This window comes from Pseudopipra pipra, chromosome 20 (assembly GCF_036250125.1).
Source record: "Pseudopipra pipra isolate bDixPip1 chromosome 20, bDixPip1.hap1, whole genome shotgun sequence".
NCBI classification, from domain to species: domain Eukaryota; kingdom Metazoa; phylum Chordata; class Aves; order Passeriformes; family Pipridae; genus Pseudopipra; species Pseudopipra pipra.
Window position 1 is genome coordinate 4096130 of NC_087568.1, and position 19119 is coordinate 4115248.

A 19119-nucleotide genomic window follows, 5' to 3' on the forward strand; every position below is an offset into this window, starting at 1 on the left:
CCCACCATCCAGGAGGGCACATCCAAATTTGCCACCTTGGAGATCAACCCGAAGAGGGCTCAGAAGCGGCAGCAGCAGCAGCGAGAGATGGTGAGTGTGGCAGGGCCACCCCTGTGCCCCCTCCCCGGCGTCTGCCCAGGCTGGTCCCAGTTCTGCTGACCCTGCTGTCCCTTCCGTCCCCACAGGGCGTGATGCAGGGCACCATTCCCTACCTTGGCACCTTCCTCACGGACCTGGTGATGCTCGACACCGCCATGAAGGATTTCCTGGATGTATGTACCTCCTCCCTATCCTCCCCTCCTTGCCTTCCTCCCAGTGCCTGGGCTGGTAAAAGGAGAGCTGGTCCCCCGTGTGTCCTGTATCGGTCACTGCATCCTGTACCCAGCACTGCATCCTATATCTGACACTGCACATCCACCTCTGTCAGCCTGTGGAATTGGGCCACTTCCTTGGCAGGGACACCCACACTGCAGTGACAGTGAGCCAGGGACAGGGAGGGATGGGAACAATATTTTTCTGCCTGCTCCATGCTGACCTTCATCTCCTTCTTTTTTCCAGGGTGGGCTGATCAACTTTGAGAAGAGAAGGAAGGTGAGAGCTTTGCCCTGGCAGCTACACAGCAGTGGGGGGGAGGAGGAGGCTGACCTGGTGCAAGCCCAGGCTGTGCCAGTCACTTTGGGGTGGATCTCTGTCCTTTTTTTTACTATCATGTTCTTCACTTTTGGGGAGGGGATTCTGGTCTTTCATACCTGCCCGCATGCGTGGGGCTGGGCTGTCTGTGCAGGAGGCTGGGGCTGGAAAACAGATGTGGTTTCATGGCTTCCCTTTGCCACAGGAGTTTGAAGTCATTGCCCAGATCAAGCTGCTTCAGTCAGCCTGCAACAACTACAGCTTCACGCAGGAGGACCAGTTTGTGGACTGGTTCCACAGCCTGGAGCGGCTCAGCGAGGCCGAGAGGTGAGTGAGTGGGGTCTGGGACCGTTCTGGTGCATCGGGAGGTCCCACCACTCTGTTCTGCGCTCCACTCCCTGCTCTGCCTCCTTGGTGCTTGTGGAAGCACAGAGAGCTCAAACCCTCCTCTCTCCCCTCCCAGCTACGGGCTGTCGTGCGAGATCGAGCCGCTGTCAGAGTCAGCCAGCAACACGCTGAAGGCAAAGAAGAACACGGGCATCATCAAGCGATGGAGCGAGTGAGTCTGCCTGTCCCGGGGGAGGTGGGGGTCAGCACGGGGCATCTCTGGCTGAGTTGGGGGTGGTCCTGCCAGCCAAATGCGCCCTCACCCTGCTCCCTTCTGACCTGCCCCACGTCTCTCCTGGCAGCCGGCAGCCGCCGAGCACCGAGCCCTGTGCCAGCGGCAGCTCCCACTCAAAATCCTTCGACCAGCTCAAGTGTGGGCAGTACCTGTGCAGTGGGGACGCCACCGACTCAGTGAGTGTCACCTCTGCCGGCTCCAGCAGCTCCGACGTGGAGGAGATCAACATCAGCTTCATCCCCGAGTCCCCCGACTGCCAGGAGAAGAAGGTACATGGCACCTCTTGGGGTCCAGGCCTCCTGAGGCAGGTGCAGCCATCGTGTCGGGGCCGCCCCACCTCTGCCCCAGTGCTGGGGCTGGGGGGGCAGGTGGGGGTCCTGGGGGCTGTTTCTGACTCGCCGGGGTTAGGGAGGCCCCTGCCCTTTGCTGCTCCGGCAGCGTGGCAAGGCTCTCGTGCCTCAGGTGGCTGTAGTTGTGTCGGTCCCCCATTGTCACAGGTCAGTGAGATCCCTCTGGCCTCCCTCCCCCAGCGCTGGTACGCCCCGTCTGTGGCCGATGGAGAAGCTAAACCCACTGTGTCCTCCGCATCCCCTCTCCTCCCTGCCCTCCAGTTCTGGGAATCCACCTCCCTCTCCTCCCTGGACACGTCAGGCATCGGCTCAGGCTCCAGCAGTGCCTCCTCCTCCTCCGTCTCCTCCACGCCGGTGACGGCCTCCCGCACACACAAGCGCTCGGTCTCCGGCATCTCCAGCTACTCCTCACTCTCGCTGCCCCTCTACAACCAGCAGGTCGACGACTGTTGCATCATCCGTGTCAGCCTGGCTGTGGACAATGGCAACATGTACAAGAGCATCCTGGTTAGTACAGGGCCCCGTGGTGACAGGGAGGCATGGCTTGTTTTGGGAGGAGGCACTAGTAGGAGGGAGGCTTTTTGCAGTGTTCTGGGCTAATAAAGCTCTGGGCTCACAGGTGACGAGCCAGGACAAGACCCCAGTGGTTATTCGCAAGGCCATGGCCAAGCACAACTTGGACGGGGACCGGCCTGAGGACTACGAGCTCGTTCAGATCATCTCAGAGGAGAGAGGTGTGTGCTGGGGTGGGGATGGCTTTCCTGGGCCCAGGCATCCCTGCAGCTTGGGCAGCACCAGGTCGGAGCTGGGCTGGGAGGTGACAACTCTCAGGTTGTCCCCTTTCAGGGACAGGGTGCCTGACTGACCCCCATCCTTGCTCACTTTCAGAGCTGAAGATCCCCGACAACGCCAACGTGTTCTACGCCATGAACTCCGCTGCCAACTACGACTTCGTGCTCAAGAAGCGGGGCTTCTCCAAGGGGGTGAAGATCAAGCACGGCTCCAGCTCCACCCTGCCCAGGATGAAGCAGAAAGGCCTGAAGATCGCCAAGGGCATCTTCTAGCCTCAGCCCCACTGCCACCCATCACCGACGGGGCCTTGGGGGCAGGCTGCTCCGGGCTTGGCCACGGCCAGTCCTTGTGCCACCCTGCACGGGAGAGGAGCGACCCCCGCCTGGGGCACGGCCGTGCATCCCCCTCCTCCCGCACCGAGCCGGGCTGTTGGACAACTGGTGTCGGCCTCTGCCTCTCTCTGCACAAGCCCCCATTCCAATCAGGTCTTTTTTTCCTACCCAGGAAGGCAGCAGCGGGGGGATATCTCTATTTTTTTTTTGTTTTGTTTTATTTTTTAAAACTTCCACGGTGCGCCACTCGTCCAGCCCCGGCCAGCCCAGAGCTGGAGCCCGCCTCTGCCGTAGGTGCCTTGTGTCCGAGCGAGCCGGGGAGCGGCGACTCGCAGAGGGGCTGTTGGACAGGAGCAGAGCACGAGCCACCACCCTGGGGCTGCACAGGCTCCCACCCGGCGCAGTGCTCTCCTCCCCAGCTTTCCTGGTGGTTACCTCCACGTCTTTCCTCCCTGGGATAGCCGGCATCGCCACCACCGCACATCTCCGCCCGTCCTTCCCTTGGGAGAAGCCACGGATGCCCCGGGCTGGGAAGATGCAGCCCTGTGCTGAGAGCCCTGTGGAGGAGGGCTGTGTCTGTGCCGTGAGGGAGTGGATGCCCTTTGCTCTCCACAGCTGGAAGCCTGCGTGGTCTCGCTCCTCTCCCGATCCAGCGCTTCCTCCAGCTGGACTTAGAATGACCCGTGTTCAAACTTGCACCAAAGATCAAATGCCAGTGTCTCTTCTGCCGTCGGGGGAAGCTTCGGGCCGTGCCCCCAGAGCTGCCAGCCTAACGAGGGGGAGGAGAGCAAAGTTCTGAACTCGTGTAAATAAGAGATTTTGGGTCTGCGTGGGCGAGCGAGGAACTGGAGAGCTCAGCATGCTCCAGGTGCCCCGGCTGCCACTGCCTGACCCTCAGAAAGTGCCACTCACCTTGGGCTTTAACCAGACTTTTTCAAACACTGACCATGGGAGAAGCAGCAATGAGACTTTTTTTTGTATAAAACAAAAAGGTTTACTGATTTTTTTTTTTTTTCAGTATTTATTGGTTGTAAATAGAAGAGGCAAACTTGTACATTTTACTAATCCAGCTTCCCCCTGCCCTGCAGCCCAGTCCCTCTCCTGTCCCCACCCTGGTATTTAAGGCTGCTGGGAGGGACGTTGGCAGCAGCAGCAGCTTTGCTCTGCTGTGCTCATGGGGTGCAGACCCTGCCAGTCCCCCCCTCCCAAATTTCTACCGCTAGTTGCTCGAGCAGGGGCAGTTGCTTGTTTTAATCATTGTAGGAAACACTAACCAAAGGGGGACCTTTTGTTGCTCCTGGCTCTTATCTCTGTTTTTTAAGCGCTTCATTCCAGCAGATCTTTTCTCTTTCCCCGTCCATCGGAGCTGCCAGGTGGGTTCGGTGCCTTCCTCAGCTCCAGGAGAAGGACCACACTCCAGGGGCCAGGGCTGGTGACAGGAGGTGGGCTGCAGGTCCCTGGCACCAGGTGGGGAAGAGGCTGCTTGGGTGTGAGTGTGGCTTCCCCAGCCCTGTGTCCTCACTGCCCATTGCTGCACATGATGGGAGCTCCTGGCTCCCTGACGCAGGGGCAGCCTCCTGCCTCCCACCCTGCCCAAAGCCCAGCCCCTTCCCTTGGGCACCAAATTCCCTCTGCCAGCTCCTGCCTACCCTGGGGCTGTCCCCTCCCTTCCCACCAGTGTCCCCAGCAGCCCAGTGTCACTGGAGGGACTGGCTGTACCATATGTATTTTGTACCACTTCAATGAAGGACACACTGCCCAGTGTGACTTGTACACAGCAATGTAATTAGTCTTTGCAATAAAATACTGATGCTCAAATGTCTCTGCCCCCAGGCAGGGGTTGTCCTGGCCTCCTTCCCCAAAATGCCAGCACCTTCCTGGAGAAATGGGTGGACCTGACTGGGGGGGGGGAGGCAGTTAAATAACTTATGTTCACTCTGCTGAGTTGAGCTTTGTTTTGTGTTTGAACTGAAAACCAGGCTTTTTGTTTGAGCGACCAGGGCCTGAATTTCAAATGAACCATATTCATTTGAACCTGGGGCTGTTGCATTTTCCAGTGGCAATTTGCTGGTTTTACTCTTTTTGCTACAAGCAGTTGCTTTAAGAGCAAATGCACCAGTCCTTAGGGTTGGAGGCAGTGATCTGCCTGGGTTTGAGGCATCATTCCTCAATGCAGGAGGAGGAGGCCTTACTCCTGTTATGAAAGAAAGCTTGGCTTCAGGTGTGCTTGTAACACACTGAGGAATGCACAAGACTCACAAAATGCCACAGATCTTTAATTTCTGTGCCCAGGTGGGAACGTACCAGCTGGTGGTGCCAGACTAATGGCCAACGTGGCCAAACTCTGTGAACCTGAAGCTCTGCCCCTTTGCCCGCTGCCTTCAGTCCTTGTTAACTACTGGGGAAGTCAAAACAGGACTGAGAAGTGCATTAGCTAGTGAGGACAACATACACTACATCCCAGGAAGGGAATTATTCATTATTCACACTCAGACTGTGTGTTTTCCTGCTGGCTTTATTTCCAAAATGGCCAGCAATGCTCAGTGCTGAAGGCAGGCACAGTATTTTCATTCCCTTTGGACAAGCAGAAGGGTAGAACCTGCCTTAGGGACTTCAGTAATGCTGGAGTGCTTCTTCCAGCATCTCCTCAGGCACCTTTTCCATCTTCAACACAGCCACCAACCTGGACAGAGTGCAATTCCCACACATGGAGAGAGCTGGGAGTGCAGCTTCTCCTCTATCCTGGTGTATTACCAGCTGGTTTGGATTCTGGGCTCATTCTGGGGAGTTTGTTGAGCTTGCTGGAGGCTTTCTTAGCCAGCAATTATGAAAATGTAGGCAAAGACTCCCAAACATCCATAATGATGGCCAGCAGCAGTCAGTGCAGAGAGAGTGGCATCATTGTAGTACAAGCTCTGCTTTCCCAGATCCTGGGCATGGATCTGAACCCTCAGCTCTCAAGGAGCAAGAGACAGTTCTGTCCACAGCAGCCAGACTGCTCACCCAGTTCACACATAGTCCAGTATTTCTGTCTCCATTTCATTTTCACTCCCATCAGAAGGCTTGAAGTCTTCTTCCTCCTCCTCTTCATCCTCCTCATCCTCTCCAGACTCGTATGCCAGCTGCTCTTTGCAGTCTTCACTGCTTGTTGTATTTGAGAAAAGAGCTTAATTGGGGAGAAAGAAAGACACTGTGATGCCTCTCTCAGTGAAACCTGGGGGCATTTGCAGTAGAGTTCACACAACATGTGAGAGGAAGGCAGAAGCCGCGGGGGCACAGCTAATGTTGCACATCTTAACAAAATCTGATCGAGCCCAAAGCAATCCTTTTCATACTCCAGGAAAGCAAGCAGAACAGCAGCAGAGCTGTAGTGCTGTGCCTCCTCTCCCAGCTCATTCTGACCTAATTCACTGGGATATTATTGCTTTGGCCCAGCATCACACACAAACAACTTCCTCACTTCTTGTTCAATCAGTAATGACAAAAAAAGTAAAATGCCACCAACAGATACATCAGTAAGAACAAGATTTTGATTATCACTGTGCAAAGACATTTAACACCTGAAGGCTGTGACACTGAGAAGATGAAATAGAAAACCTTTACTTCCAGTCATTCTTAATGCCAACCCACCTTCACACTGCAGAACAGCCTCAGCTACAACACAAAGAACACCGAGGGGTAGCACAAAGGAGGAGGCAGATGCAGGAAAGCCTCTGCCCCAGTGCTGACTTCACCATCCTCCCCTCAGCCTACAACACCACACCATCAGGATGGCAGTACAACAGGGTGATGTTCAAAGCATCCTTACCAGGCCTTGTGGATCTGATGATCTGCTTTATCATCAGGGACATGCTGTCCCGCAGGTCATCACTGGTCTTGGGAAGGCACCACCCATCCCGCTCCGTGCATTCCGACTCTGTGCCGTCATTCCGGTGGATGATCTTCTGCAGGCTGAAAAGCAGCAAAAGGGAAGGAGACATTAGTCTTCTGCACTCAGGTGTGGGCTTTAAATGAGGCAGACTATGGCTTACTGCCATTTCACTGAGCTGGAACAGCACAGTTGATTATCCAGGTAATTGTCATATGGGAAAGGAAGTTCATGCGTGGAAAGTCTGTTCTACTTTTATTCAGAACTTAAAAACCTCCGATGTTCCTGGTCAAGGGGAGAGAGGTGAAGGGACAGGGTACAAGCAATAGGCTTTGAAATCTGTCTCTAACACAACACTCAGCTGCCAGTGTGCAATACCTCTCCACATTCAAGTCACAGAGCTGGTAGAACATCTGTCGATATGGGGGTAAAGCTCCTTCTCGGAAAACGTAGATGGATTCCTAAAAGAAGGAAAGAAGGAAAGGATTCATGTGCATTTTATGGTGTAACAGGACAGCTCTGGGGTAACTGAAAGGTACTTCTGATGGGCTGATTCAAGAACAAGGCACTTCCAACACAAATCAGTTCTAAGGAATGTCTGCGTGTGGCAAAAGATAAAGCTGGATGAGGAATGCCCCAAAATTTCCCTGCAGTCATAGAAACAACAGCACTGCTGTGCAGAGAACACACTTCATTCACCTCTTCAACCTGCAGCTCTGCCTGCAGCCTGTCACTGCATAACACTGCATTGTGGCTTTCATCCTAGCAAAAATGGAAGAGTAAGACTCATTTATTTATTCCACCCTGCTGGATTGCGCAACATGACCTGATAAAAGACACGGTGATTTTTTGCATTTCACCACCCATGAAGTTCCAGTTTTATCAACTGAAGCCAAATGCTCATCACACCTCACACCAGGGCTGAGAGCACCAATCCTACCTTGCAGCATGTCAGAAATACACTCAGTGCACAGCAGGTGAAGTCCTGGAGTGCCAGGTACAAATAGCAGCTTCCCAGGCAAACCTGAGGACATCAGCTCGCTCACAGCTGTCCCCCTGATGACTGATATACCAGGAAACACTCCTATTTCACTGAGCTACTTCAAGACTAAATAAGAGTCATGCTTACCTTCAGTTTATACCTGCTGGAGGGGGGCTTTTTTGCCCCAGATGCACCAGCTGTACCCAGCCCCTGTTTGAGGTCGTGGACACTGACTGTGTGGCTGACTGAAAACAAAAACAAAGACAATCCTATTAGAGACAACCTTGTCCTGTCACTTCCCTCTGTTGATTCAACAAAACCAGACCAACCCAGCAATTATGGTTGCCTGAGTTTTGTTCATTCTTCAGAGATGTCACTGGGCAGTCAGAGGGAAGGTGCTGAGTTTGTTGTGTTTTTCCACAGCGTGTACTTGTTCGTAATTTTAACCTTTTCTACTCTCCCTTGACAAAGAAAAGAGAACTTCCCCCTTCTCTGCACCATCATTGCTAATTCTGAGCACAGAACTCCCTCCTGCCTGCTAACAGACACTGTGGCTCAGCCAGACATGCTTCCAAGACTCCCACACCACTTCCCAGCAGGAGATTCTTCTCCTGGCTTAACGGCAGCACCGTACCATAACCAGAAAACAAGCTCCAGCTTTGGCTCAGCTAGAACAGAGGAAGACCCTTCACCACCTGTGACCAGGGTGGGGTACACACAGACCCAGAAGACCAGGCAGCCCTTCTGCTGGCCCAACATACCTTGTTTCTTGACAGTGATGGGCAGGCTGTAGTTGTAGGTGCTGCGTTTTGCTTTCACGGGCATGTCATTAGGGGCATAACCTGGAGGTGAAAAAGGAAAACCAGTAATGAACTGAGGGCAAGCACCCTGCAGAATATCCTTGGCTCAGTAACACAAGGGCTGGACTGGTGTGGGAAAGGCAGGCTGGTCTTTGGGATATGCTGACTTTAGCAAGGTTGGAAGAAGAGATCAATAAAACCCTTTAACTTGGAAAGAAAATGTGACCTGATGTCAATGAGTGGATGCCAGCTCTGTCATGGACTTATTAGATGTCAGAAACTCCTCTTCCTCAACTTGCCCTCTGCAAAATCAGAGCAGGGGTACCCCATGTCCAAGGTGCAAGACCCAAAATCCTGCACGGGATGCTGAGGTCCTTAAGGAAAAGCTACTATGGAAGCACCAGAATTCCTGCTCAGTGCCTCCCTGAGCAAGGGGGAGGATGGTCTGCTACATCCATTTGGGCTTGGGACACATGAAGGAGGGAAGTCAGAGTCTGGAATGTGCCAAATGAGGAAATACATATAGCATACTATGAAATAAAGTATTAAAGGAGTTTAGAGAGAACTACAGTAAGCAAGGAGCTCAAAAGGTGACATCAGAGCAGAAATATGGCAAAAGAGTTTGAAAAACACATAAAAAGTACTACCAGGATTAACCAGAAAGCAGAGAGAGCAGCTCTGTGGGTTGGGCCCTTTTACCATATTTCATTCCACAGCGAATTCGGAAGTCCAGTACTTGATAAATCTTTGCTTCAGGGTGTTTTCTGGGGTCATACCCAAACCTAACCCACAAGCTTCTCCAGGGACCTGTCAACTGCATAAACACACATGGGGGAAGATGGTTACAGAAAAGCAGCACAGTGTTGCACTTTCTTCAGTACAGGGGTGCAAAGGTTCTTGAAAAGTTCTAATATTCCCCTCACTGCCCAAAGATTATTTCTTTTCCCAGCTCTTTCCTCAACTTGCCATGCCAGTATTTATTTATGCCCACTGGAACATGGGCAATCAGTGCATCAAAACACAAATATTTGTGTGCTTTTAAAAACTAACCTGCAAGGTCACAGTCAGGTGTTTCTGTGGAAAAAATTCTGCTACTATTTCCAGGTGGACAATCAGAACTGACCTGCAAAGCTGATTAGAACCAGTGGAGCAAACAGGTACTGAGTCCTCCTTGGCTTTAACTTCTGTTCCAAGGCAAGGCTTTCCTTCCCTCTGTCTCTTTACATAATATTAAGCTCAGGTACTTAGTGGTAGGACCTGAGAGGTGGTGAAGGACCAGGAACACCCAGCTGCTGCTCCCTTGCTCACAGGTGTACCACTCACCATGTAATAGGCCAGATATGGCAGCAGCAGCTTCAGCTTGTCCGGGTGGACACTGATGTTGGCTTTGACTGCGTTCCGAGACCAGACAGGACGGACTTCAAAGAGCTAAAATGACACAGAAACAACCACAGAACAGTGGGAAGTGGGTCACCAATGGCAGATCAGCTTTCCAAGAGGATTTAGTTCAGCATCAGGGCCTTTAGCCCCTCAATATGAGCTGTTGGAACAGCAATGTAAGAACTTGTCACACAAAAAGGAACTTAATTATTGAGTTGCCTACAGATTCAAATCTTGATTTGCAGGACTGAACTGAACACAGCAGTGTCAGCAGCATCTACTGAAACCCGCTGTATCAGTCAGTGAAAACCACCAAGAATTTCTGGAGAATTCAGAGAAAATGCAGTTTTTCCTCCAGAGCTTGCTGCAGCAGAGTGCTCAGGTCAGGAATAAGGCACCCACCTTTCTCAGCTCCTCCTCCACCTTTTTATCCACAGGATTGGTGCACACTTTCTTCCAGGTCTGTACAGCAGCATCCAGTGGCTTAGCTGGGATTTCCTCATCATCAAAGTTCACAAAGATGGCATTGTGTGGGCGACGGGCCCTGCTGAGGCCAATCAGGTTCTCACCAGACACCTGGGGGTTGTTGTATCCCTCCCTAAGGAACAGGGAAAGGCAAGGAGGGACTCAGCCACATGAGCAATGGGCTGGTTTAACTTTGGCCCAAACTCCCTTATCACATACTGGTACCATGAAAGACTGTCATGACACCACTGAGGAAAGAACATTTAAATTTAAAAAACCCTTCCAAGCTGCATTCAGTGGCACACTGACAGAGGTGCTCCACCCTGGCTGGCAGAAAAACCTCAGGCACCTGGTCCTGATCTGTATGAAATGTATTTGAGCACTGAAGGCTTCACCCTCTGCATTTGCCCTCCTGTAGCTACTGCATCTACTCAGTGGTATAGGGGCAAAGCAAGAGGGAAATGCAGGTTCCAGTTCAATCTAGAAATTCCTTTTCCTTTAAAAAGTGCTGATGAAGGCCAACAGTGAGAAAATGAAAGATGTTTCTTGTGGGAGATCTCACAGATTGTTGTTCTGGAAAAGCCAAGTGGGGCCAGGCAGGCACAGGCCAGAGGAGCACATGGCATTGTGTCCTGCAAACCCTGCCCTTGGGTCCAGCCCACTGGAATCAGCAGGAAGGTGTCCCTGCATCCCACACTGTGTGAGATGTGCTGGGAGAGCACCAGTCACCTTCACCACATCACCACACCCCCTCACCTGGCAAACCCTCTCCTGCTGAGGTTGCCACTGCCAAACAGTTTCTGTTTGTTTTGGAGGGTTTTTTGCCTCTGTTGTGTCAAATCAAGGGGGATAAAACAGAACAAGGCAGCAGCTTAAACAGGTGAAATCCACGAATGATGTAAAGGGACTGACCTGTGCTGAATATCTGGACGATAAAAATAGTCAATGGGAGTGTCCAGACGTGAGAAAATTGGTGGTGGGATGTAAAGAGGTAATTCTCTGTTGAAGAATTCTTCCTTCTCTGGTTTGAGCATCAGGACTTTGTCATACATGGAGGTTTGTTTGCCATCAGGACCAGAGTGCATTGCCAGGTACTGGAAATCAGACATTCCTGGGAGAAACAGAAGTTAAAACACTGTGAAGTTCATTAATTATATTAACATTTATATTATTACAGTACATCATAATATAATAAGTTATATATAATATAATGATATATTATATCCATTATATAATATATTAGATATAATGATATGATATATACTTTATATACTAGTTACACAATATACTATAATATTACAATAGAATATATAATAATATATCATAATACATTATTATATGTATATTTATAATATATATGTATAGTATAATATTATAATATATTATATTATAATTATATATTATTTATAGGAGAATATTTAACAATATTTCTCACACTAAAGTTTCAGGAGCTAAGAGTCTGCTAAGTTTATGTAAAGGTTTCTACAGTAAGGACACTTGATTTGCCTTCCAGTTCTGAGTTGTTTAAAGGGAAACACTTCCCTTTCCCATCAAATATCCTCATCTCTAAGCCACATGGACACAAACCCAAACATTTTACCTTGAAATTTGTAAACAGTGGTGACAATCCCAAGGATCTCCATCTCAAACTGGACTTCTGGCTGGATTTGTTCCTCGGTGTCCAGCTGCTTCTTCCTCCTGCTCCTCCTCCTGACCCTGAGCAGCATGGTGGAGGTGGGGAAGCGGTTGGCACACACGGGGTGGCAATAGGGGTCCTTGGGGCGAAAATACAGCTCCAGCCTCTTGGCAGGGTCGGCGTAGATCTGTCAGCAAGGGCAGGCACAGCCCCGTGAGTATCCCACCCATACAGCCCCTCTGCCTGTGCCAGCCCCAGCCCCACACACTGCCACCCCTGCCTGGCCAACACGTGGGATGTGCAGCTGCTCCCATCCCGGGTATTAGGAAGAAATAAATAAATGAGAAAGATAATATCCTGAATATTAGGAGGAAATCCTTTCCTGTGAGGGTGGTGAAGCTCTGGCACAGGTTGCTCAGAGAAGCTGGGCCCCCTCCCTGGAAGTGTCCAAGACCAGGCTGGATGGGGCTTGGAGCAACCTGGGATAGTGGAAGGTGTCCCTGCCCATGGCAGGGGCGTGGAACGAGATGGGCCTTAAGGTCCTTCCAACCCAAACCATTCTAGGGTTTTACGATTCCGCCCGACACCCCTCAAATCCCTGCTCGGGGGTAGCATGCCCGGAGCCTGCTGGCTTTGAAGGGCTCGCACCGAGGGTCCCACCGCGGGGCTCTCCCTGTCCCCGACCTCCTCCGGCCTCACCCACCTCCCCAGGGCCAGGCCCGGGCTGCCTGCACACCCCTGCCCAGCGAGCCCCCACCCGCCCCACAGCCCCGCTCACCCGCGACACGCCCTGCTCTCCTCCCAGCGTGCTCAGCATGGCCCCGACGTCCCGCACCAGCCCCGGGTACTCCACACAGACGAGGCGCGGGGCCCGGGGCAGCTCCAGCACGGCCGAGCCCCGCGGGCCCCGCTGCGGCCCCGCCGCCATGGCCGCGCCGCCGCTGCCCGTCCCCCGCACCCCGGGCACGAAGGTTCCGCCGCACGAAGGTTCCTACGGACCCCGTGTGGGCGAAGGGCGGGCCCTGAGGGCGGCCGTGAACTACTTCGAGCTCGTGGCCCTAAACCCGTGCAGAATCACCGCCCCCGTGGGTTGTTTTGTCCCCTGTCCTGCTCGTGGTTAAAAGAAAATGAAGGAAAACAACCCCTGGGCAAAGAGCCCTCGGTACTGAGCACACGCTCATACGCAGCTCATACAACCACTGTTTCGCTCGTGCTGCATTAAAGTTATGCCAATGACTACTGGAGAATATCTTGGAGTCATGAGCTTCGAAGTCATGCAAGGAATCTGGTGTAAAATAAGCCTATGGTTCCTAAGAACTTAAGCCTTCATCCTGCCAGTGTTTGATGCCGCGAGAGGTGGAGGGTATGAGGGTTAAGCTGAGAGTTTAATTTGCCCCAAGAGCTGCTTGCCCAGGACATGGCTGTGTCACGGGTCAGGGGATACTCGCTGACCACACGCGTCCCTTCCTTCCTGGCCTTAAGGTTAGTGACAAAATCCTGTCACGGCAAACACAAGGAGAACCAGAGTCACTCAGTCAAAAGCAAGCTTTTAATGAACTATCTTTAAAAGGTGTTTTTTCTTAAGTTCAGAACATCAACCCCGACTGGGTGATGTTGGCAACCTGGGGCAGGCTCCGATAGACCGAGTTCCAGAAGGTTACAAACCGGGATCTCAGGTCCTGCTTCACGGAGTTCTTGTTTATGCTGCTGTTGATTTCCAGGTAGTAAGTGCCCTTGCTGCTGTAGGCTGGCCAGGAAACAGGCACGTCTGAATTCCCCTTGTTGGGATCACTGGGAAAAAGAGACACACACAAGTTAGTTTTATCATGGAATCTTGTGGATAAAGCTTTAAGTGAGTGCACACAGAGTGTTTGACACTGGGACAAGCAATAGGAATTCTGCCTGCCGGGAGCGACTTGCCAACCTGCAGTCTCCTCCATCAGCCCCCACTGGCATCATGCCTGGCTACATGCAGGGACTTAAGTCCTGTATGAACACCACGATTAAGGAAGGAACCTCATCATTAAGTATAAGCAGAGTTCACAAGCTCTGAAAATGCTCCTTCTGTCCCCCTAGGCGTGCTATGGATGAGGAGGACCCAGAGCAAACTCCACCACTGGGAGACACAGAACCCAGCTCACAACAGAAATACAGAGAACACCCTGCTTTGGGGAATGATCCTGAGAATTTACTGGGCAAAGGCAGCAGGCTGAAGGGCTGCAGCAAAGGACAACTGTGGAACAGGAATCACTCACCCAGTGCTGGCAAAGTTGGTCCAGTAAGCGATCATGTACTTGGAGACAGTCCTGTGCTTGGGCCAGTAGCCCAGGGGGGTGGTAAAGGGCTTCCCAAAGACGTACTGCAGGTCATCAGCGTGGTCTGCCCCAACCCAGCTGGGGTAGACGGGCATGCGGGACGGCTGGGAGAACAAGTAGCTGTATGTCTTGGCACTCCTGGGGAAACAAAAGAGACTGGCTAAGCAAGGGGAGAGCAGAGCTCTCTTAACCTGCTCCTCAGCCCCTTCTGCTGGAAATGCAGCATTTTGCTTCCCCAGTCCAGCTCAGTCTTCCTACGAGGGCTAAGCTGCTCACTGGGCGTTCTGCAGGTGCAGGTTCAGGGTCCACTGTGTGGGAACCAGGAAGATGTAGTCAGTCATCAGCTCCACCACTGTCTTCTTCATGTCCTCCTGCTTCGGGTTCTTGTCCCAGCTCTGGGTGTAGATATTGTATGTGGCATTGGCTCCAGCCTCGCCCCTGTCCACAGTCAGTGCTTTGATCAAATTGTAGATCTCTTCCCTGAAAAGACAAGCCATATCAACTAGTTACTGACCAGCAGCTTCCAGTGGGGCACAACTCTTGCCTGGCCCTTTCTCTTGAAGGCTCTGGACTCAGCAACACAAGCCCTGGGCACTCAGGCTCAGAGTGACACCCTGTTTTGAAGGTCAAGCCCTGTCCACTCAGGTCTAAGCGCTCAGAGTTTGGGAGCTACATTAAAGAGAAGCTTCCTCCTGCTGAGGGTTTCCAGAGCCTCTCTCACTTACGCAGTGACTTTCCTCAGTGGGGCATTGATGGCAGGTAAATCTATGCCGGCAAAGATGTGCCCGTCCATGTCATTGACCCCAACCAGGTAGTCAATGTCGGCAGCGTTGGCAAAGAGATTCTCTGGCATGTCTGGGAGGAAATCTCCATCGACCACAGGAGTCAGGGCCAGGGTGTGCACCAGGGCAGCTGCAGCAGGAGACAAACCCAGAGTCTGTTAGGAGGTGAGAACAGACAGGTGTGTGGTCTGGCATATCCCAAGAGTCAAAGAGCTGTGGAAAGAACAGGCTGAGGTGAATGACAGCTTGAGCAGTGACTTCAGCACGGGCACGATGTCACCCAGAAGTAGGGTAAACCTTGTGCCTGTGGGTGAAAGAGAAGAGCAAGAGATCTGGCAGCCATGTTACCAGGGGGTAACATCCTCTCCTCCACCAAGTCCCTTCCCAAAAAGCCCAGCCAGTGTAGGGAAGAGCTGAACTTCTTATCCCGTCTGGCCATGCTCTCTGACTGCCAGGACTGCCAGCTCCAGCCAGCGCATCTGCATAGTGGTGGCTTGGCCAAATCTCAGTCCTGAGGAACGCTAAAGGCTCATAGTGACCAGGAGCATGAGGAGAGCAAGAGGAGTGTTCTTGGGAAAGGAATCCTCACAGGCAGCAAAAGCAGCAGCGTTCCCTTCCTGGTGTGAGTCCCACACTCCACCCAGCGACTCAAATGGAAATAGCAGGGATGTGGTCAATTGTATTTTGTTTGTAAGCCGCGTGCGGGAGTTGCTCTTGCTACTTCCACAGACCAGGAAGCCCAAACAGCTTCTCTGGAGTCAAGGCATGACCCCTGGATAATCCCTGCTGCCTGATGGGCTGTGCTCATCCAGCACAATGTGCACCTGCCTACGGAAGGGTGACTGCAAGATCTGGCATTATTGTCCCCATTCTGAAGGGCACAAGCACTGCTTCAACACTGCTGGCAACTACCCCAGTGTCCTGCCAGAGGTTTTGGAAGCACTGAGTGGGTGGTGGATCACAGTGCAGGCTGGGGGACTTACTGGGCAGGTTGGTCAGCTGCAGGTGGTAGGCCAGAGTCAGTTTTTTGGGATCAGCGGCACGCAGGCAGCTGGCCAAGATGGTGGTGTTGTCTGTGGAGCAGCCCAACTTTTCTCCAAGCTGTGGGAGCAGAGAGAGAGAAACCTCCTAGCATTACCTCCCAAAGACAGGGGTTACAGAGGAAGAGCTGTGGTTGGTTTTAATCTCAAAGCATCACGTTTCCAAAGCCCTGCTGGACATGGCTCCTGCCAAATCCCTTACTAGTTATGCTATCCTCTAGGGAACCACCTTTTAGGAAGCCATAGTCCTTCGACAAGATTTGCACATTACCTTTTCAGCCCAGTAGAGCGGGTCCCTCTGGATGGCCCAGCTGCAGAGCCCGACACCGCTCTGGCTGATGGCTCTCTTGATCAGGCCCTTGTTCTTCGGGGACAAGCTCTGGGGTGTAGAATGAAAACAAGAGGGTTTCAGGCAAAAATTCAGGGGACTGGTTAAAGAGAAGAAGGAGGAACACCTACAAAGCACAGAGGCTGAGCATTGCTGTCCATGGGAGGATGTTAATGAGGCAGCAGGCAGGGAGGAAAGTGTCACAGTGCCAAGGGGTCCCTCTCCCCCATTTACACAGAAGTGGCTCTAGTGGGGAGTGACAGAGACAACTCACCTGCAGGGAGACACTGACAGCACCGGCCGATTCCCCAAAGATGGTGATGTTTTCTGGGTCACCCCCAAAGGCCTTGATGTTCCTCTTCACCCAGGCAATAGCCATGTGCTGGTCCTTCAGCCCGTAGTTCCCTGAGCGGCACAGAGCACCCACCACTGAGCAGGGGCACAGCAAAGCTACTCAGCGCAGGGTCCCCCCCAGACACAGAGGGAGCAGTGGTGGTACCTGGCATGTTTTCATCTCCTGTGCTCAGGAAGCCCAGGGGCCCCAGGCGATAGTTGATGGTGACCACGATGACGTTGCCCCGCACGGCGATCTCCTCACCATCGTACAGGTAGTTATCCAGGAAATTGGCTCCCTGGCTCCCTCCCACCAGGAAGGCACCACCATAGATGAAGACCATCACAGGCAGGTTGGTAGAGACTGCCAGGGGAGCAAGAGGAGCAGACTGAGCCACAACAGAGCCAGGAGGTGCAGCCCATCCATCCCCTCACCCACTCCCTGAGCATCACTGCACATGGGCAGGAACAGACAATGCTCTGCCATCACCTCTGGCCAAGGAAGTCCTTGCTCTGCACAACAGGTTGAACCTCCCAAGAGGCTGCAGCTGGGGGTCGTTGCCTGACACAGTTCCCACCTTTCCCCCCAAAATCACTGCTCAGCACTTGCCCACTATGGGAATGTAACTGCTGAGAGATGCTCCAGAATAATCTGCACATAAAACGCAGTTGGAAATCTCCTGCCCAGGTCCCTGCCAAGCACATACCCTGTCTCCTGGCTTGAGGGATCCATATGTTCAGGTAGAGACAGTCCTCTATCCCACGGACATCAGTCTGGGTGAGTGTCATCTGCATGCAGCGATTCTTGAATGATGTTGCCTTCAATGTTCCTGAAAGGAGAAAGGGAAGACAGCATGTTAGGGGCATCAACTCCATCCACTGGTTGCAATCCACCTATCCTTTGCTCTCTGAGTCCAGTGCAGAGGCAGAAAAGCCTCCCCAGCCACTGTGACCAGTCTGAGGGAGTGACAAAGTGGGAGCCTTGCCCCTGTGAACTAGCTCTGGACAGCCATGGCCGGGGGAGTGCAGGTGCAGGTGCCATGCTTCAGTTTTGTTACTTTCTGGGGTTACTTGAGTTGCTTGGGAGCACCTAGACACAGACTCTCAGACCCTCCAGGAGACAAAGAGCTTCTTCTTGGCTCTGCTTAGTCAATAAAAGCAGGCAACAACATCTTTGGCTTGCCAAAAACAGACTAAAAGAGAAGCAAAAAAAAAAAAATCCCAAACCAAAGGCATTCAGAGGTTGGATCTTACCATCCCAGCCAGGATGAGGTTCAGGGTCTTGCAGAGTCTTTGGAGGGGCAGCAAAGGGAATCCCTCTGAAGATGTCGACGTAGCTCCCAAACAGTCCCAGTTTCTTACTCTCGCCTTCCACAAAACCGCCCTCGGTGTACACCACACCCAGCTACAGGGGTACCACGGAGAAGAGACAATCTGTTGCTCAGTTCCTCGTACCTCTGGCTTCCCATGCCACCAGCACCCACACCTTGCCCTGGCCAGTCCTCTACACAGACCCACTCACAGCCCGCCCTCCCTGTCCATGCCCTTGGACCCCTGTGGGAATCCCACAGGGAGGTGCCACTGGAGCTGCGACCATGCAGGTGTCCTGCAGGTGCCCTTTGGAGCAGACAGGCATCAGCAATTCCTACACACTCTCAAAAATAAATGGCAGAAGGAGAGGACCTTCAGCCCTAGGGTGTAAACCTGGCCAGACCTGACACAGAACTGTGCAGGAACTCTTGGGAAAATGTCCCTGAGAGCCTCTGCCATGTTGAGGGCAGGAAAACACTGTGCCCCAGCTGCCAGGCCTGCAGGCCCTCTGTCAGGGATCCAGATTGGGTGTAACAGGGAGGAACTCAGGCAGGGACAGGTGAAATATGTTGCCAAGCCCTGAGAAGTGCCTTTGTACTTACGGTCGCAGCCCAGGTCACCCCGAGGGAGGAGCACAAGGCCAAACACAGGATCCCCCAGCGAGCCATGGTGAGGGCACACCTGAGGAGACAGTGCCCAGCTGGAAAGCTGGTATATATATAGTGAGGGGGCAGGTGTGTGTCAATGCCATGGGCCAGCCTTGGCTCTGAGGTGAACCAGAGGAGCCCCCACACACTTGTCCTTGAGTAGCCTGAGGCCAATCCCTGGCTGAGGTAGAACTGGCATTGCTGTGTGAGAGCCCTGCAGGTGCTGCTTTTGTGGGCTGGAGTCCAAACCAAAGGAAATCACTCAGTCTAAGAAAACTCCAGAAAACATAAACAACACTGACGAGAACCTCATCCAAGCGCAGGAGGCTGAAATCATATTAAGCCGCGCAATAAAACATATTACTGGCAACCTTTGAGAAACCTTGTACTCAGAACACACTGGGGAATGCACAAGACTCAGAAAATGACAGCAATCCTTAAAGATGATTCCATCCAACATCAGCCAGACTGGTCACCAAGTTCACACATAATCCAGAATTTCTATC

The 19119-nt window shown here is 52.5% G+C and overlaps 3 protein-coding genes across 10 annotated transcripts in view; 1 reads left to right on the forward strand and 2 right to left on the reverse strand.

The window, feature by feature from the left end:
• RALGDS (ral guanine nucleotide dissociation stimulator) overlaps positions 1-4544 on the forward strand; it is a 58608-nt gene extending 54064 nt beyond the window's left edge. For 4 of the 8 annotated variants that reach the window (XM_064676790.1, XM_064676795.1, XM_064676796.1 and 1 more), the window contains exons 10-18: positions 13-90; positions 186-272; positions 559-591; positions 836-957; positions 1094-1189; positions 1320-1521; positions 1750-2109; positions 2222-2336; positions 2491-4544. In XM_064676790.1, the coding sequence (XP_064532860.1) occupies positions 13-90; positions 186-272; positions 559-591; positions 836-957; positions 1094-1189; positions 1320-1521; positions 1750-2109; positions 2222-2336; positions 2491-2666 (1269 nt within the window). In that variant the 3' untranslated portion in view covers positions 2667-4544. The remainder of the gene's footprint in view (positions 1-12; positions 91-185; positions 273-558; positions 592-835; positions 958-1093; positions 1190-1319; positions 1522-1749; positions 2110-2221; positions 2337-2490) is intronic. The other 4 variants (XM_064676791.1, XM_064676793.1, XM_064676792.1 and 1 more) reach the window with 2 other exon arrangements.
• Positions 4545-5223: 679 nt separating this feature from the next.
• On the reverse strand, positions 5224-12811 carry GTF3C5 (general transcription factor IIIC subunit 5). Its single transcript, XM_064676800.1, has 11 exons — positions 12636-12811; positions 11822-12044; positions 11134-11332; positions 10159-10354; positions 9700-9804; positions 9076-9190; positions 8338-8418; positions 7724-7821; positions 6973-7055; positions 6535-6677; positions 5224-5892 (listed from the first exon to the last, which is right to left on the reverse strand). The coding sequence occupies exons 1-11, from the start codon at positions 12783-12785 to the stop codon at positions 5735-5737; spliced, it is 1551 nt and encodes a 516-aa protein (XP_064532870.1). The 5' UTR covers positions 12786-12811; the 3' UTR covers positions 5224-5734.
• A 577-nt stretch (positions 12812-13388) lies between these two features.
• Positions 13389-18669, reverse strand: LOC135425003 (bile salt-activated lipase-like). The gene is made up of 11 exons (XM_064676799.1): positions 18569-18669; positions 17910-18060; positions 17363-17485; positions 16822-17019; positions 16597-16727; positions 16266-16373; positions 15938-16055; positions 14898-15084; positions 14449-14652; positions 14113-14310; positions 13389-13648 (listed from the first exon to the last, which is right to left on the reverse strand). Exons 1-11 carry the CDS (start codon positions 18632-18634, stop codon positions 13444-13446), a joined length of 1689 nt encoding a protein of 562 aa, XP_064532869.1. The 5' UTR covers positions 18635-18669; the 3' UTR covers positions 13389-13443.
• Positions 18670-19119: the final 450 nt, after the last annotated feature.

What these genes read in the sequence shown, in the direction of transcription:
- LOC135425003 (XM_064676799.1), bottom strand. Translation starts at nt 18,634, where the DNA reads ATGGCTCGCTGGGGGATCCTGTGTTTGGCCTTGTGCTCCTCCCTCGGG. An exon ending in CCCTCAAGCCAGGAGACAGG is followed by an intron (nt 17,020 to 17,362) that starts GTATGTGCTTGG and finishes CTCCCCTGGCAG; the next exon opens with TCTCTACCAACCTGCCTGTG. An exon ending in CGCTCTACTGGGCTGAAAAG is followed by an intron (nt 16,056 to 16,265) that starts GTAATGTGCAAA and finishes CTGCTCCCACAG; the next exon opens with CTTGGAGAAAAGTTGGGCTG.
- GTF3C5 (XM_064676800.1), bottom strand. Translation starts at nt 12,785, where the DNA reads ATGGCGGCGGGGCCGCAGCGGGGCCCGCGGGGCTCGGCCGTGCTGGAG. An exon ending in GAGAGCAGGGCGTGTCGCGG is followed by an intron (nt 12,045 to 12,635) that starts GTGAGCGGGGCT and finishes CCTTGCTGACAG; the next exon opens with ATCTACGCCGACCCTGCCAA. An exon ending in CCAGCAGGTATAAACTGAAG is followed by an intron (nt 7,056 to 7,723) that starts GTAAGCATGACT and finishes TCCTTCTTTTAG; the next exon opens with GAATCCATCTACGTTTTCCG.